We start from the raw sequence: 17990 nt of genomic DNA, 5'->3' as shown, positions 1-17990 counted from the left end.
CTTTTGTGACCCTGACAACCTCTGCGTCCTGGCCTGATGCGCTCTGCCTTTCGGGCTGCTCCATCTTCCTGTCCAGGTCCTCCCTGTGCTCCTGCTGGGCCCAACCAGCTCCGGGGCAGAGTGGGAGGGGCCGGCCCCTCAACGCCCTGGGTTGGGGGGCCCTGCACAGGCAGCCCCGCCTCTGAGGAGTGGGGCTTCCTGGGCTTTTCCTGAGGCCCCTTGGCTTCTGTGTGCTGGGAGGCTCCCCCATTGGTTGGTGCTCCCTTGGCCAGGGTTACTTCCTGGTCTCTGCCCGCAGCACCCATCCTCCCTCAGCTCCGTCGGCCGGAGCGCCAGGTGGAGCTCCAGGTGGCTCCTCCCTTCCCCAGGGAAGGAGGCGGGGCACAGGCAGGCGGCGCTGGACCGCGGCGTGGGGCTGGAGAGAGAAGCCAGCTGCTGTGGGCGGTCTAAGGCCAGCCCCTCCCCACCTGTCCCTTTTCCGGGTTTATTAAGTCCAGGGGCTTGTCCCTGTGGCATCTGGGCCTGGCGGGCAGCATCGAGAGGAAAGTGGCTGAGTTCTGAGTGTTCTTCCTCACCTTGGGCCACTGCACGGCTGCGGCTCGGGCTCAGCCCCGCCCCCTGTGGCCATCTGCCTGTGACTCGCTACCCCTCTCGGGAAATGCTGTCCCATGGGTAAGTTCCCTGCTCTGCTTGCATATCATGGTCCTCTGTTCATTTGGGAGGGAGGGGCAGTATTCCTGCTCACTCCTGACAGGTGTGTGACCACGAGTGCGACCTGCCTCTGCCCCCTGCCCTGGGTCTGCTTCCCCGAAAGATGTCAGGAACTCCGGGCTCATTCGTAGCCCTCTGCACCACCAGCCCCCTTCTCTAGCACTTTCTCCCTGACAGATGAATATTTCTTCTCACCATTGCACTTCTCCCTTCACCCTCTGGTCCCCTGCTTCTGCCATCTGCTTAGGATCTGTCCCCCTGGGGAGCCCACGTCACCTGAATGAAACATTACACGTCTGAAAGGCAAATCTGAGAAGGCTCCCCTGTTCCCACTAAACTTCCCAGTATCCTTCATTCAGATTTCCTTCAGTTTCCCTGCACTCCTCTGCCTCAATTCATTCAACAGATACCTGTTGAGCATCTGTTATATGCCAGGTGCTTTTTAAGGTGCTGCCAATACTGTAGCAAACAAGAGAGACATGGTCCCTGCTCTCACAGAGCTTCACTCACTCCAGTGGAAGGTGACAGACTGCCCAAGGAACCCACTAAGTAGGATAATTGCAGGTTCTCAGAAGTGTTACCCAGAAAATGAAACAGCTTCACGTGCTAGTAAGTGACTGCGGTGCCAGTGGCGTCACTGGCTGGAGGGGGCAGGGAGGGCTTTCCTGAGGAGGTGACACAGGAGGGGGAGCCAGGCTCCAGTGCCCCTGGGCGGAGGGAACGGCCAGTGCAAAGGCCCTGCTGTGAGAACAAACTAAAGGACAGTGCCTGCAGCAGAGCAGGCCAGTGGGGAGGGCTGGGACAGACCAGGCCTTGCTGGAGTTTGGATGCTCCAGTGAGGACCTCCTTGGCGTGTTGGTGAGTTGATGGGTTGGTCACCCCCGAGTCCTGCAGGTTCTTGCTTCTCACACTGACATCTGCCCTGGGGTGGGCCCTGCCTCCCCCAGTGCACACCTTGTCTCCTTCAGCCCTGATGTCAAGGTTTTGATTGAGTTGCCTGGTCCCTGATCCCTTCCGCACTCCCGCCTCGGTCGTTTTCCTACCACGTGGTTGGCAAGGCCTCTCCTGGGACAGAGTCCTTCCTTGGGTCCCCAGCCTGCCCCTGTGAGACCCTCTGCCGTGGGTCCCAGCCTCTGAGAGCAGCTCAGCTCAGCCACAGTGCCCTGCTCACACCCAGTGCTGCCACAGTGCGTCCTGTGCCTGCCACCTGGGTGCCTTTGCAGATCCTGCCTCTGCAGGAGCGCCGGCCCCTGTGGCCTCCTCGTGGGCTGTGCCAGTGCCCTGCCTCCTCCAGCAGTGGCTGGTGTGGTGGGAAGGGCCGTGGCCTCACATCAGACAGCCTTGGTTGGTTTGTTGCCTTCCCCTTACTAGCTTGTGACCTTGGGCAAGTTACTTCTCTGAGGCTTAGTTTTTGTTTCTAAAATTGGGCTAATGAGACCTACTAATAATGTTGGCCTGTGGATTAATAATGCCACATAGAAGGTGTTCGTGCCAAAAACTTACTTCATGTTGGTCTTTTGTATCCGTATTTGGGAAATATTGTTAAGCTCATTTATCAGGTAGGGATACTGAGGCTCAGGGAACTTCAAGAACTTTCTAGATATTATTTCACCTTCTTTGCTCTTCCAGACTGCCTGTCTTTCTGCATCCCCCTTGATCTTCATCTCTACCTTTATTTCCTTGCTTTCCAAGTGAATAATTTTCTCTTCGGAATTAGTAGACCCTCTCTTTTGTAACTCTCAACTTCCTCGAGCCTGTTTTCCTCCCTTAAAAAAAAATTCAGAAAAATAACTCCTACATCACAGGGATGTCTGAGGCCCAAATGGGATTGTGTGTGTGTGTGTGCAAGTGCTCTGTGAACTCCAGAGCACTTATGTCAAGGGAAGGGAGGTGCTTCTTATTTATTTTCGTGCCAGAGGACAGCAGAGACAGTACATCTCATCCTGGTGTCTGCCTGTCTTCTGGCTTGACCCCCTTCAGAGAAATGCCTGCTGCTTCCGTGGTCAGGAGTTTCTGGGTTCTTAGATAGTTTCTCTCCACCAAGTGGTGTAAAAGCTTCAGAAGGAGAGTGGCCTGTGGCCAGGGTGCAGGGAGTGTTCAGTGTCGAGCATGGACCTGCAGCTTCGTGTGTGGTCAGGATGTGGTGTCCACGTGTGGGTGTTTGCACCCAACCAGGTACGTGCGTAGATGGACGTGGATATGGTGAGGTGTACGTAGTGGGGCTGTGTGTGCATAAGTGGATGCTTGTGTGCTGTGTGTGTGCGCGTGTGTGTATACTCGTCTGTATGTGACGAGTAGGGTGTGCGTGTGTAGGACCGGACCTGGGCTTGGGACCAAGTATGTGCCTGGGTCCGGATGAGCTTGGTGATTGGACACATACTCTGTGCGAGGCATGGTGCTAAGTTTTGACCCCTTGGAGGTGAGGCAGACTGGCAGCGGACCCCCTGTGGTGGAGAAGGCGATGTCTACCTCCTTCTTGCCCCCTGCTGTGGGGGGTGAGTTCATGGTCTTTCAGGGCGGCTGTCCAAGACTGGAGGTAGTCAGTGTTAGACCATGCAATAAACAGACCAAGCAAGGCTCCCAGGGCCCCAGAAAGAGGTGGAAAAAAGAAGCCCTTCTTGGGGTGGGGGGGAAATTGATGTTCAAAAAATGATAAAGTAGCCAACATAAGAAAATAGACTTTGGTTGGGCTGGAGCACTTTGTTATTTATTTTCCTTACTTTTTGAGGCACAGCATACGTCACGTGCATGAATATTGAACATCACATTTATTCCGTCCGTGTATAAACCACCCAGATCGCGATGTAGAGCATGCCCAGTACCGCAGAAGTGTCCCAGGAGTTGCCATCTCCCAGTCAGTTTACTTATTTTTATAAAGGTAATACGTGCCCATGATATAACCTTCAAAAAGGTGGAAGGGAGAAGGAAAGGTCCCTCCCAGCCCTCTCCTCCAGCCACCTGGTCCCCCTCCCTAGGGAAGCCACCAACAGGAGTTTCTTGCATCTGTTTCGTTGGGCTTCTTTCCTCTTGCTTTGGTTTGTATTTGGAATTACAGGGAGCATGGCAAGCTTTTAGTGTTTAGGGCCTCTCCAGGTCAACCGGCCCTGAGAATAAGCCCTGGAAGGCCCTGCGCCCCCAGCCCCAGTCCCAGGAGACAGGCCTCTGGTCAGAGTCCTGAACTCCAGTGGATTCAGACCAGACCCCCTTGGCAAGAACCTACAGCTCAGGCATAGGGTGGACGCACCCATGGGGGCTGGTGGCTCCGCCCACACCTGCTTCCCTAGGTCTGCTCCTTACCTGACTGCAGGGTTGGGGCCAGATGGATGGGCCAAAGCCTGAGGACAAGAAGCAGAGAAGGTGCAAGTTGGACAGGGCATAGGGGTCATTCTGTCTATCCCTCTGCCCCAGGGCACCTCTTCAGCTATGTGTGTCAAGGGAGGGGAGGGCATCCCTCTGTAGGCATCTTCCTGGCCTTGGCAATTACGGAGTCTCCCCCTCCCACTGCGACCCTAATGGAAGAGTCTCCCAACCTCTGTTCTTTATTTTTTAGCTTTTTATTTTTATTTTACTTTTTAAAATATTTATTTATTTATTTTTTGGCTGCGTCAGGATTTAGTTGGGGCATGCGGGCTCTTCGCTTAAGTTGCGGTGCGTGTGCGGGCTTCTCTCTAGTTGTGGCACGCGTGGCATGTGGGATCTTAGTTCCCCAATCAGGGATCGAACTGGCATCCCCTGCATTGCAAGATGGAGTCATTTTTTTAAAAATTTATTTTTAATTATTTTATTTTATTTATTTGTTTTTGGCTGCATTGGGTCTTCGTTGCTGCACGTGGGCTTTCTCTAGTTGCGGCGAATGGGGCTACTCTTTGTTGCGGTGTGCGGGCTTCTCACTGCGGTGTCTTCTCTTGTTGCAGAGCATGGGCTCTAGGCACGTGGGCTCAGCAGTTGTGGCTCGCAGGCTCTAGAAAGCAGGCTCAGTAGTTGTGGCGCACGGGCTTAGTTGCTCTGCAGCATGCGGGATCTTCCCAGACCAGGGCTCGGACCCGTGTCCCCTGCATTGGCAGGCGGATTCTTAACCACTGCGCCACCAGGGAAGCCCCAGCTCTTTATTTTTTTATTGGAGTACAGTTCCAACCTCTGTTCTTTGAAGCCCTGAGTCCTGGCATACAGTAGCTAAAATCACTGGCTTTGGAACCAGGCCGTCTGGTTTGCATCCTGGCACCGCCACTTACTGACTGTGTGACCCTGGGCGAGCTCCCTACACGCCCTGAGCCCCAGGTTCCTTGTCTGGAAAATGGGGATAACGAAGGTACATGCTTCATGGGGCTATGGTGATGACACATCAGATAAGGCATGTAAATATCATACAGGACAGTGCCTGGCATACAGACTCCATTAGTGACAGTTGCCACCGTCACCATCATCGGTGGCATGGACCAGGGAAGGCTGCGTGGAAGTGGCTGGCGGAGCAGGAGTAGACGGCGCGTGACTGGGCGGCTTCCCACGTGCCGAGCATGATCTGTGCCCGGAGTGCGCCAGGCGCACGTGTGTCCTTACTCGGGTGTCCCCCCATGTGTGGAGGGCCTCACTCCCAAGGCCTTTGATGACAGGCGTGTGGGAAGTGGGCCCCCCCGCGCCCACTGCCACCCCGCGCAGCTTCTCCCCACTCTGCTCTAAAACGAGAAGTACAGTGAGTTCCCCCAAGGGGTCGGCCGCGCCCCTTCCTGTCCCCGCCCTGCCGGCTGCCCCAGGCCAGTGGAGTGGCAGCCCCAGAACCAGGACGGCAGTGGTGAGGTGACCTGGGCGCTGAGAGCCTCGGGAGGCTTAGCCCCAGCGTTCTCCACCTGCCCGGACTCAGCAGCTCCACCCTGTTGCCTGCACCCCCTTCCCCCCGGGCACCCCCAGGATGGTGAGGTAAGGGCCGGGGACCCTGGGTAGGCAGGAGGTGGGGTGCCCCAGGGCCCTCTCCTCACTGCCCTCCTGGCCTCCCAGGTGGTTTCACCGAGACCTCAGTGGGCTGGATGCCGAGACCCTGCTCAAGGGCCGAGGGGTCAACGGGAGCTTCCTGGCTCGGCCCAGTCGCAAGAACCAGGGCGACTTCTCCCTCTCCGTCAGGTGGGTGGCCCGAGGCTCTAGCCGGGGCCAGGACTTGGCCTCTCACTCTGGTTGCCCAGGCCCCAGCACGCCCGGGCCCTGTGTGTGTCCAACCCGCCCCCGTGTGCGCTCCCTGCCCAGGACCCCCGCCCATCCCCCACGCCGTCCCCACCTCCGCTCTCGCATCCACTGGCGTCACCTCCGCCCGGTGCCCTGCAGGGTGGGGGATCAGGTGACCCACATTCGGATCCAGAACTCGGGGGATTTCTACGACCTGTATGGAGGGGAGAAGTTCGCGACGCTGGCAGAGCTGGTGGAGTACTACACGCAGCAGCAGGGCGTCCTGCAGGACCGCGATGGTACCGTCATCCACCTCAAGTACCCGCTGAACTGCTCAGACCCCACCAGTGAGAGGTGAGGGGCTTCGCGCCCTGGCCCAGCCCACGGAGAGGAGGGCTGGCCTCCACCCCAAGTGCCCCTCCCCCCCCGCCCCCGCCCCCGCTCCTTCTCAGGGCTCTGTGGGGCCTCTTCCCTCCATGTGATCCTGGGGCCCCTTTCCATCAACCACTGAGGAAGCAAGAGAAGGTCACCTCGCCCTTCTCCAGGGTCCCTGTCTGCCAGCAGCGCAGGCTCTACTAGTGCCCGAGAGGCCACTTCTCGTGGCTGTGTTCCCAGCAGTCTGGCTCTGTTGTTAGAAAGAGCTTCTTCTTACCTGGAACAGAATCTGCCCTCCTGTAACTGTTCCCTCCCCAGCAGGGGTTAATACAGGGACAGGCTGATGTTGAGGAACAGCGTAGGGGCCAGCGTTTATGAGGACACTTAGTGCCTCATCTCAGCAACCCGTGAGGACGGGTCTGCCCTCTTGGGCTGGGTGGAGCTGGACGAGTCCCTTGACCAGAACCCAGATCATTGAAAACTGTGTGATGGGTGTGTAAGGGGCCTAGTACCTGGGCACAGGGTAATACTCCAGGCATCTTTTTGGCTCCAAAGATGTGGTCCCCAAAACTGGGTTGGCTACTTCCCATGCAATCTCCCCAGTGCACGGGTGGAGGGTGGTGGGACCCTAACACTCGGCAGGACATGGTGGCTCATGTTATAGCTTCATCTCCATGACAGCTCCCATTGAGGGGAAGGGCAGCTGAACAACTCTGGGTTTTTTTTTTTTCACACTCCTAGGGCCAAGTCAACTTGCCCTTGTCCTGTATTTGTGTATCGACGGTTGAAATGATTCTGAACTTGGATTCTGTCCGCTTTCAGTCTCTCTGACATGCATGCCTCCCAGCACGCATTCATATTCTTTTCAAGTCAGTGATTGAAACTTAGCCCTGGATGAGGCTGAGATAAAGGCCCTGGGGCCCCCCCCGAGACCTCTTTCCCGTGAACATGAAGCCACTGATCCCCTTCCTGTGAAGCTACCTCTTCTAGGAGGGAAGCCACATTGATGACCTTGCTGGTGGCTGCCCTTTCTTGCCCTTGTCCTGCACCCCACCTGCAACATTCATGGGGATTTTCCACCCAGACTCTCTTGAGCTCTTCATGTCCTGGCTTCCTCCTCGTCCTGGCCAGGATCTGCCCTGCTGGCTGCTGCAGGAAGAGGGTGGAGCTGGAAGAGGGATGGAGCTGAGCAGACCCCCTGGGAGGGGCCTGAGGCCTGGGTTCCAACTGGGGCTGGGAGAAGTCGAGGACCAGGATCGAGGGAATCAAGACTAGGGCAGCTGACTCCAAGAGGCCCTTTTGGTTACCCGTGCCAGGAGGCCTGGGCTCACCCTTGACCCTGGGAGTGTGTGGAGGAGGCTCTTTCTCCAAACCTCCACTTGTGTTCTCGCAGCTGCCCCACCCCCTCTGTGGGAATTTGCATTTGTCCCCTCACTGGCTAGCTCTCCCCTGTGGTCAGCCTGACATTTGCATGGAAACTTCCTCATCCTGGGGCCTGGGGGAAGCGGGTTAGCCCCCTCTCCATAGCCTTGGGGACCTGGCCTATCCCCGAGTGATGGGATGGGGTGGCCCAGGGGGTCCTGGACAGGGCAGGAGACTCTGGAAGTCTCTGAGCTGCAGTCTCCTTGGGGCAGGAGTGAGATGGGGCGGGACAGACTGGCCCCCTCCCTCCTTCTCCCCGTTCCTGCGGTTGGAAAATGCCCCCCCTCCCCTGGTCCCTGGGCTGAGGAAACCTCACAACCTCACTTCTCACTCTCTCCCCAGAAGGAGTTTTGTGTTTTTTCCATCACGTGGTTTCCTGTGGGGCTGGGCATTGCGGGGCTACAGTTTCCTCCTGGGAAGGGGGTGTGCTTTGGGGAAAGGTCCTAGTTCTGCTTTCTGCCCCTCTGAGCCCCTCTAACAGCTCGTTCAGTGACATCATCCCAGGCACCCCAGAGCCCCCAAACCACTCTTACCCAGCGGGGTTGTCTGCCTTCCCGGCCCCCCTGGGGGACTTCTCCCCATTATGCCTCCCTTGTGACTTCCGTCTCTCCATCCCCAGCCCTGTGGGGTTTGGCCTCTGCATTTGTTCCCCTAGCCCAGCCCTGTCTTTCATGGAGACCCTTCCTGGATTTCTCCCCTCCAAGTATTCTGCATATGGCCTGCCTGTCTGCCTTTGTCTTAAACTTTCAGAGGTGGGCCTGCTTAGAAGTCCTGAGGCTCGCCTCTTATCAGCAAGGGCCTTGGGCCAGTGTGCAATCACCCAGCCTCAGTTTCTTCATCTGCAGAATGGGTAGTATCTACCTCTCAGCATTTTTGTGATGGTGGTGGGTTTGAAAGCATATAGCAGAGTGCCTGCACGTGGCAGGTGCCCGGTTTCCCTGCCCCCTCCGTGAATGTCTACCCAGCACCTGCCCCTGGCCTCAGTCTCACCTCCCCGGGTGCTGTCTTCTCTAGGTGGTACCATGGCCACATGTCTGGAGGGCAGGCAGAGACACTGCTGCAGGCCAAGGGTGAGCCCTGGACTTTTCTCGTGCGTGAAAGTCTCAGCCAGCCTGGAGATTTTGTGCTGTCCGTGCTCAGCGACCAGCCCAAGGCTGGGCCGGACTCCCCTCTCAGAGTCACCCACATCAAGGTCATGTGTGAGGTAAGGCATCTGGGTAGTGGGGCGGCATCCTGCTGGGGGTCCATCTGTGCGCCAGCGTTGCCTGTGGGGAGGGTCAGCCCGGGCTTCGGTCTGAGGCTGGGGGTCCAGGGAGGGAGACTCGGGTCCTGAGAGGTGGCCTGACTCGGCCCCCCTCAGGGTGGACGCTACACAGTGGGCGGTTCGGAGACCTTCGACAGCCTCACGGACCTGGTGGAGCATTTCAAGAGGACGGGGATCGAGGAGGCCTCGGGCGCCTTCGTCTACCTGCGGCAGGTGAGGGGTGGGCCAGGCTGCCTCCTTCCTTCCCCTGAGCTTCTGAGCTCTAGAAGCGGCTGACTTCTCGCCCTCCCTCGCCCCAGCCATACTACGCCACGAGGGTGAATGCAGCTGACATTGAGAACCGGGTCTTGGAACTGAACAAGAAGCAGGAGTCGGAGAACACAGCCAAGGCTGGCTTCTGGGAGGAGTTTGAGGTGTGTGAGGGGGCCAGCAGGGCAAAGGGCCTGGGGTCCCAGGCAGACCCCGTCCCCTCTCTCCCCACCCCTTCCACTGATCTGCCCCACGTCCTCGCCAGCCGTGGATGGCCTTCTCCAGGGCCTGGGGCTCCCTTTCTCCCTCTTGCCCCACAGAGTCTGCAGAAGCAGGAGGTGAAGAACTTGCACCAGCGGCTGGAAGGGCAGCGGCCAGAAAACAAGAGCAAGAACCGTTACAAGAACATCCTTCCGTGTGAGTGCCCTATCCCTGGGCAGCCTCCAGCCCTCCCACATCCATTCACCCAGGAGACTCCCCTTCCGCCAGCTGGCCTCGCCCCATCTCAGAGGGCCTCTTCCCCCAGCTCAAGGGGGGACCCCTCTCCACCCGCAATAGCCTCCCCTCCTCCAAAAAGCCTCTGCTCCTCCCAGAGGGGCCTCCGGCACCCCACCCCCACCCCCTTCTTCCTCTGAAACCTCCAGCCCCACCCCACACAGATCCCTCCCCCCATACAGATCCCCCATCCCTGCCTGCCCGCAGGGCTCTGAGAGCTCATGGCTTCTGGGCAAGAAAGGCCTGGAAACTCAGGAAGGGTCTGACCCACGCCTTTCTTGCTTCCTCTCTGCTCGCTCCCAGTCGACCACAGCCGAGTTGTCCTGCAGGGACGCGACAGTAACATCCCTGGGTCCGACTACATTAACGCCAACTACGTCAAGGTGGGTGTGCCCGCCGGTCATGGGGGAGGGGGGGCTGGGCCCTGGGGACCCCCGTTCGTGGGGGGGGCTGGGTCCAAACATGCACGGCGAAGCCAGAGCTGTTGCCTTGGGTGGCTGAGTGTGGCAGGGGTGCGAGGGGCTCACAGTCCTGCGTGTCTCTGCACCCGCGTCCAGAACCAGCTGCTAGGCCCTGATGAGAATGCTAAGACCTACATCGCCAGCCAGGGCTGCCTGGAGGCCACAGTCAACGACTTCTGGCAGATGGTGTGGCAGGAGAACACCCGTGTCGTCGTCATGACCACCCGGGAGGTGGAGAAGGGCCGGGTAAGCCAAGCCACGTGCCATGAGCCCCCCAGTGGTCGCCCGCCACCATTAAGCCAAAGAGACTTGGGGCACCTCGGAGGGCAAGGGTCCTACCTTGTTGGGAAACTGAGGCACGAAGTCTGGGTACACGCTGACTCCCGGATCCCCGCTTCCCACCCTGGGCTCCCCTGACCACCAGACCCAGATTTCCAGTGGCCTCTTTCCTTAAAGTGTCCCTCTGTTCCGCTCTGGGCAGCAGCCCTTCCTGTTCTCTTGGCCTCATAATACCGTCTGGAGTCAACCCCAAACCCTCACGCCACAGGCAAGCTACCTCCCTGCCTGCAGGCTGCCCCCTTCCCACGGCACCCTCTGCAGTGGAGTGGCCATGACCTGTGCAGAGCACACACTGCACCAGGCTGCTCCCTCTGAGAACCCTGCCATGGCTCCCAGCTGCCTTCAGAGCAGTCACACTGCCGGACCTGGCGCTCAGGCCTGGTGGCTGCCCTCCAGCCCTCGCTGCCTCTGACCGGCCAGGGTCCCTAAGGTTTCCATGCCTCTGCACGAGCTCATTTCCGCTAGGGACTGACTTCCTGGCTCTGCACTCTCTCTGCCTCACAGACTCCTCGCTTTTTCTTTTTTCCTTTCTTTCTTTCTTTTCGGTTGCATTGGTTCTTCGTTGCTGCGTGTGGGCTTTCTCTAGTTGCAGCGAGCGGGGGCTACTCTTCGTTCGTTGCAGTGTGCGGGCTTCTCATTGCAGTGGCTTCTCTTTGTTGTGGAGCACGGGCTCTAGGCACGCGGGCTGTAGTAGTTGTGGCACGTGGACTCAGTAGTTGTGGCTCACGGGCTCTAGAGCGCAGGCTCAGTAGTTGTGGCGCACGGGCTTAGTTGCTCCGCGGCATGTGGGATCTTCCCGGACCAGGGCTCGAACCCGTGTTCCCTGCATTGGCAGGTGGATTCTTAACCACTGTGCCACCAGGGGAGCCCGACTCCTCGTTTTGTGAAGACCCAGCTCAAATGCTCCCTCCTCTGTGAAGCTGTCCCTGATTTCCTCCGTTCCCAAGAGGGAGGATTAGTCTCTCCCTCCCCCCAGCTCCTCAGCGGCTCTGGTCCCCCGCTCACCTATCTCTCTGTGAGCTCCTGTAGGCACAGGGGCACAGGCTGCGTTTTACTTGTGTCTAACTCCAGCCCGGTTTGCACAGCTTCAGGTTCAGTGCGTGTGCCAGCCAACGTGCACTGAATGACTTGTTAAGTGGCTGGTGAGGTCTCACCACCTGTAAGAGGCCGAGCCAGGCCCTATGTCTCTGACTCTTGGCCATTTAATTTGTTCATCCATTGGATGCTGACGGGGCCAGCGCCAGGGACTCAGGCCCTGCTCGAGGTGGGCACAGGCCTGAGTCCCCACCTTTACCCTCCCTTTTCAGAACAAATGTGTCCCATACTGGCCAGAGGTGGGCACTCAGCACGTTTATGGACTCTACGCTGTAACCAACTGCAGGGAACACGACGCAGCTGAGTACAAACTCCGCACCTTACAGGTCTCCCCGCTGGACAATGTGAGTGGCCCCTGCCCCATGCCCGGGGCCCTCCTCACACCTGTTCTCTTTGGTTGGGTCGAATGAGGCCATGCGTGGGAGCAGGGGGCACTGACTATGTCCTTGACCCAGGGGGACCTGGTTCGGGAGATCTGGCACTACCAGTACCTGAGCTGGCCTGACCACGGGGTCCCCAGCGAGCCTGGGGGTGTCCTCAGCTTCCTGGACCAGATCAACCAGCGGCAGGAAAGTCTGCCTCACGCAGGGCCCATCATCGTGCACTGCAGGTGAGAATAAGAATGATGATGATGTTATTATTAATAATAATCATCAAAGTAGTAGCTGGCAAGTGAGTACTGCCGAGTGCCACGTGCACTTGTAAGCAGTTTACATATTAACTCATCTAACGCCCCCCCCGGCCTCCACCTCTTCTGGGTTCCCTGATGCTGTTTTTTGTTTTGTTTTGGCCATGCCGTGTGGCGTGTGGGATCTCAGTTCCCGCACCAGGGATGGAACCCGCGCCTCCTGCATTGGGAGTGAGGAGTCTTAACCTCTGGACCACCAGGGAAGTCCCTGGGTTCCCTGATGACTCCACACCCATGGGTGGAGCTTAAGCTTGAACCAAGCCCATTGTTTGATCCTGTGCCTGGTGGGTGGGCTTCCTCAGAGACTTCCCTGGATGTAGCATCTAGTCCAACCCTGCCACATACAGATGAGGAAACAGGCCCAGCCTCTTGCCAGGTCACCGCTGGTCAGTGGGGGAGCCTGGAGCAGGGCTCTCGGTAGACCCAGGTCCTGGTCACTCCTGTTTTCTCAGACGCGCCTACCCAGCCGGTGTTTCTGGTATTTCTCCTTGGGGTTGGTGTAGCTCCCCATCCCTTCTCTTTTCCATCTGCAGCCCTGGCGGCAGGCTGAGGCTTCTTCATTGCTGCGACCTATCTCTCCCTTCCCGCCAGTGCCCCCAACTCAGCCCTTGGGCTCATGCACCACTGGCTCCACTGGAGACCCTCATGTTCATGATCAGGAGACCCCATTCCTACTAAGGGGGGAAGCTGAGGGGTCAGCAAGGAGGAGCAGGTGTCCCATCAGGCCTGAGGGGGATGGGAGGCAGCAGGCACAGGGTCCCGGACAGACTGGCTGCTCAAAATTCCCGCTCCTCCACTCACCAGCTGTGCGATCTTGGGCAAAGGACTTCCCTTCTCTGACCCCTGGATTCTTGTCCGTAAAATCAGGGTCTTATAGGGTTGTGAGTGTGAGACCCTCTCACTGTGTCTGGAATACAGTAAATGCCCAAGAATGGGAATTGTTAATGCTTTAATAACTCACGTCAGGCAGGGAATGGGGAAATGGGAATCTGCTCTGTCCTCTGCCCTTCCAGCTCCCTCCACGTGACCCCGGGGCCGTGAGGGCTGGGGCTTCCTCCTTCTGCCCCACCAGCAATTGTGCGTCCTGGGGCAGGGCCGGGGGGCTGCGTCTGGAGGTGCCCCCCAAGTGCTGCCTCAGGGACTCTGCCTCCAGGCCGTTTCCCCCCCCCTTCTTGAAATCCCCATGGCCTTAATTTAGACGTTACAGGAAGGAAGTGGGTGAGGGGGTGTTATTTTTGACAATCTGGGTTTGAAATTAGACAGTGCAACTCAGGGCATTGGCCTGACTGGCCTAGCCGAGGGGGTGGCACTGGGGTCTGTGTGCGGTCCTGAGGCTCCTGGGGTCTGTTGCAGCAGAGGGTGGGGAGAAGGCAGACTTCCTGCTGCGATGCTACCCCAAGTTGCCTGAGCCCGGTGGCTCCCGAGGCCTGCTGTCTTGGACGCTGCCCTTGCCCTGCCATCAGGATCTGAAGAAAAAGGGAAATGGAGCCTTGCCGAAAGATGCTCCCGAGGCGAGGAGGGCAGCCTCGCTGGGGCCAAGGCTGTGGGAGAGGGCCGGGGAGGCCCAGAGTACCAGGGGAGCAGGCAGGATGTGGTCGGGGAATGGGGTCCCAGACCTCCTGGGGTGGGGGGCAGAGTGAGGAGTGGAAGCAGGCGGTGGAGTGTGGTGCTGGGAAGGAAAGTGATGGGTGTCTGGGGAGCAGCGTCTTAGCACTTGAGAGCCAGCTTCTGCCCCCAGATCCCCTGGCTGGAGTGATGAGCACGGGTGCAGAGTTGGGCAGACTTCCACACTGCCTACCTTCCCAGTGACCCCGCCTGGTTCCCTAAGCCCCGCCCCTGCCGGTGCTGTGCTGACACCCCGCCCCCGGCACCCCCTGCCCTGCCGCCGCTTCCCGGCTAGTGCAGGCTGGGCCTCTGATGGTGCCCCTCCTCTCCGCAGCGCCGGCATTGGCCGCACCGGCACCATCATTGTCATCGACATGCTTATGGAGAGCATCTCCACCAAGGGTGAGGGTGACCTGTGGGAGATGCGGGGCAGGTGGGGGAGCGGCCCCCCGTGTCCACCACCTCTGCCCAGGGCCTGACGTCCAGCTGCCCTCCCTGCCAGGCCTGGACTGTGACATCGACATCCAGAAGACGATCCAGATGGTACGGGCCCAGCGCTCGGGCATGGTGCAGACGGAGGCGCAGTACAAGTTCATCTACGTGGCCATCGCCCAGTTCATCGAAACCACCAAGAAGAAGCTGGAGGTCATGCAGGTGCGGGCAGAGCATGGCCTGGAGGGGCTGAGGGGGGCAGTGGGCATTGCCCGGTGCTGCTGGGACCACTGGCCTCCCACCACATTTCTTCCCACAGTCCCAGAAGGGCTGGGAGTCGGAGTACGGGAACATTACCTACCCCCCAGCCATGAAGAATGCCCATGCCAAGGCCGCCCGCACCTCCTCCAAGTGAGTGGCCCCACCTCTCACCTCCCAGTGTCTGCCCCTTTCTCTTCCCCAGCCCGACCCGTCCTTTCCAGGGAGGTTCGGGTTAAAGTTCAAGCTTGGTTCTTACAAGCTGTGTTCACAAGTGTCTCCTGAGTGCCCTCCACGTGGGGCCGGTGCTAGGCACTGATGTGTGAGATGGAGCCTCTGCCCCCAAAGCAGCTTCTAGTCTAGTGTAAGGACACTGTCAGGAGTGGTCTCCTTGCTCTCCTGGCCTCAGTCTGCTCACCTGTGAGATGGGGGTGGCCCCGAGGGGCTGCTGGTGCTGGAGACCCCTGCCCTGTGTCCTGACTGCCCGCACCCACCTGCCCCGCCTGCAGACACAAGGAGGACGTGTATGAGAACGTGCACAGTAAGAACAAGAAGGACGAGAAGGTGAAGAAGCAGCGGTCGGCGGACAAGGAGAAGAGCAAGGGTTCCCTGAAGAGGAAGTGAGCTGGGCCCGTCCTGGGGCGGCCATGGTACGGCCCCTCCCTGGCCTGCCCTCAGGGGCCCCCAGGCTCGGTGCTCTCCCTGGGACGGACGGGGCGGCTGCGGCCTCACCCTGTCTTCCCAACCCAACCAGACCTGTGTCTTGTCCCCCCTCCAGGTCCAACCCCGTCTTATCCCTTCCTTCCCTGTCTCTGCAGCCTCAGCCCCGTCCCTGCAGAGGCCTCCAGTGGAAGACCCAGAGCCTGAACCTCGGAGCCTGGCCCCCATTCCATTGTAATTTAAATGGCCATGTCCCCGCCTCCCTCTCCCAGCCCCTGTATATAGCCCAGCAAGACCCCTGGCAGGGCCGGGCCCTTCTCTTGTAAATAAAGCCTCTAGGTCACTGTGTGTGGGTCTCTAACTCTGTGTGCCTGGGCGGGAGGGGGAGGTGGGCAGGGAGTGCAACGTGTGGACACAGAAGGCTGGGCCTTCACAGTCTGACACACGAGTGTGGGTGTGGGTCAGCTTCCGCCGTCTCGTCCCTTTAAAGTGGAGGACGATCCTGCAAGGGTGGTCGTGAAGATCACTGAGATCAGGGATGATGAAATTCGTTACACTCTTGCTGTGTGTCAGGCGCTGTTGAAAAGACTAAAAGTGGTTATTGAACCGAGGTACCTGTAGCATTCCTATTTTACAGTGGGAGAAACTGACACAGAGAGATTAAATAACTTGCTCAAGGCCACAGGACTATTGAGCAGTGAACCTAAGATTTTATTTTAACTCAGGCCTTCTGGCCTCAGAGCCTGCATTCCTGGAGACGCAGCCAGGGTCACCCCGAGGGGGACATAACTACATTCTCTGGCCCGGACTTCTACATCCAGAAGCTAAGAAGATGGATAACAACGGCCAGTTAACACAGGCCCAGGGCCAACCTCCCTCCCCCGGGGCACCTGGTGTGCAAAGGAGCGCCACGCTCCTCCCTTTCTGGGGCTACTAAGAGCCCTTAGGCCCTTGGTCAGAGTTTCAGTTTTATTTTTGTCCGCTCTTCCTTCCCCTGGGTCCACAGTGGACAACAGCGATGATTCCTTCTTTGCGTTAAGGCTTCATGTTGATTATAATGCTAGTCTCCTGGGGAGCTGAGCCTGAGAGAGTCTGACTGGGGAAGGCCCGGCTCCCTGCTGCTGGGCCAGCTGAGGCTGGGTGGTCATTCACTCAGCATACACTTTGTTTATTGAGCGTCCTTGTGTCCCAGGCACTGGAGCAGTGCTGGGGCATGATGGTGAACCCGACAGTTCCTGTCCTGGTGGGAAGGCAGACCCAGAAACAGTCCACAAACATAGAATAAGTACAGACAAGAATTGAGAAGGACGCAAACAAAGGTGTGGGGGTGTTAGGGAGCGAGAAGGCAGAGCTGGGATTGGGCGACACAGCTCAGCTCCCAGGAGCTATCGCCCTCCAGGGGGTGCGTGGGTGGAGCATCACCTGTGGGCCTCAGGGCCCCTCTCCCAGCAACGCCCTTTCTATCCCAGCTTGAGCCACACAAAAGAAAGGCGGGTCCCATCCCCTCTCACCCGCCCTCGGGCTGACTGCCCGGCGGCTGGGACTTGGACTCTCCAGGGCTGTGAGGTGGGTCTAGGGGCAGCTCTGCCCGGCGGGGTGCCCGGCCCCGCTGGAGAGCAGAGCCAGGGCTGCAGGAGAGCAGCTCAGAACCTGAATCGGCCGGGTCAGTGCCGACGCTCCTGGCCAGCTTGGGACTCTTGGCAGGAGGGGGGGCACCCCAATACTAAAGGTGAGGACAGAGAGGCGCCCCTGGGGGACCCGCCTGCCCTCCACACAGGTGGGCACCAGGCAGGGGCACAACCCAGTCCCTGCTGAGCTGAGCCCTCTCTGCCCTCAGGCTCTCGGGCAGGGGCCTGGGGGAAGGGGCTAGCCGGGGGTGGGAGTGGCCGTGGGGCGAGGCCAAGGAGGAAGGCGAAGGGGGCGAAGACAACCCGTCCCTCTGTCCCTCCGACACCAGGCTCCCTGGTCTGGGCCCCGGGGCAGAGGAGGCAGGTAGGAGAGGAGAGACCACGGCCGAGGGCCCGAGGGTCGGGGGCTTGCCGGGGTGACCAGGCCTCAGAGGAGGCGCCTGCGGCTGGCGCTGGGAGGGAAGGGGTTAAGGCAGCGGGGGGTGCAGCCTATGGCTGGAGGACACACCTGTGCGCAGGGGCGGCGGGCGGGGCCCAGGTAGGAGCCTGCGCTGCCCGGCAGGCGAGAAGGAAGGAGGAAGAGTGGAGGCCAGGGCGGCTTCTAGGCCTTGACTCCCGAGCCTCGATTCCTCCTCCTCTCCACGGCCCTCGCCCCCTGGGGGGCAGGCGGCCTGGTGGCAGGTAAAGGCGGGCGGGAGAGGGATCCTGGGGCTGAGTGAGGGACTGCTGGGGTGGGGGGGGGGTGCTGAGGGTGGTGAGCTGGTGCCTGGGGGGCAGGGAGAGGCTGGCGGGGCGGGGAGGGGGCTCAGGGCGGGGAAGAGATGGGCGGGGGGCTTCCGAAGCCTTGACCCGGCCTCAGTGGATCAGCAACCCGGGATGGGCCTGGTGACGGCTGCCGGGCTCACCCGGAAGTGTCCCCGGGGACACGGGCGGTGGGGGAGGGGAGCCAGGGCTCCGCAGCTCCACCGGGCGCCTGGGCGAGGACTGCCGGCCCGTCCGGGCGGTGGGGTGGGGGCCCCCGTCTTACCCAGCAGTGTTTGGGTGCTGGTTGAGAGTCTCTAATACTGCCGGGTAATGATGGAGGCCCCTGCCCCGTGCCAGCGACGCCCACCGCCCCGGGCCCCCAGCACCCAGCTGGCCGTGCCGCCCACTCC

General features: G+C 59.6%; 1 protein-coding gene across 3 annotated transcripts; it reads left to right on the top strand.

The window, feature by feature from the left end:
- The first annotated feature begins 119 nt into the window (after window positions 1–119).
- On the top strand, window positions 120–15550 carry PTPN6 (protein tyrosine phosphatase non-receptor type 6). Of its 3 annotated transcripts, none has more exons than XM_030834550.3 (16): window positions 120–672; window positions 5704–5826; window positions 6025–6219; window positions 8677–8866; window positions 9023–9139; window positions 9226–9339; window positions 9496–9592; window positions 9974–10053; window positions 10228–10377; window positions 11778–11909; window positions 12021–12175; window positions 14193–14260; window positions 14361–14512; window positions 14610–14701; window positions 15058–15198; window positions 15367–15550. In XM_030834550.3, exons 1-15 carry the CDS (start codon window positions 659–661, stop codon window positions 15170–15172), a joined length of 1794 nt encoding a protein of 597 aa, XP_030690410.1. In that variant the 5' UTR covers window positions 120–658; the 3' UTR covers window positions 15173–15198; window positions 15367–15550. The 3 variants fall into 3 exon arrangements, with proteins under 3 accessions (XP_030690410.1, XP_030690409.1, XP_069902561.1); XM_030834549.3 differs by having other exon boundaries at window positions 15327–15550; XM_070046460.1 differs by having other exon boundaries at window positions 120–5625.
- The last annotated feature ends 2440 nt before the right edge of the window (window positions 15551–17990 follow it).

Source organism: Globicephala melas, chromosome 10, assembly GCF_963455315.2.
Source record: "Globicephala melas chromosome 10, mGloMel1.2, whole genome shotgun sequence".
NCBI classification, from domain to species: domain Eukaryota; kingdom Metazoa; phylum Chordata; class Mammalia; order Artiodactyla; family Delphinidae; genus Globicephala; species Globicephala melas.
The sequence above is the reverse complement of the archived record's forward strand: the minus strand, read 5'-3'. Positions and strand labels throughout refer to the sequence as shown.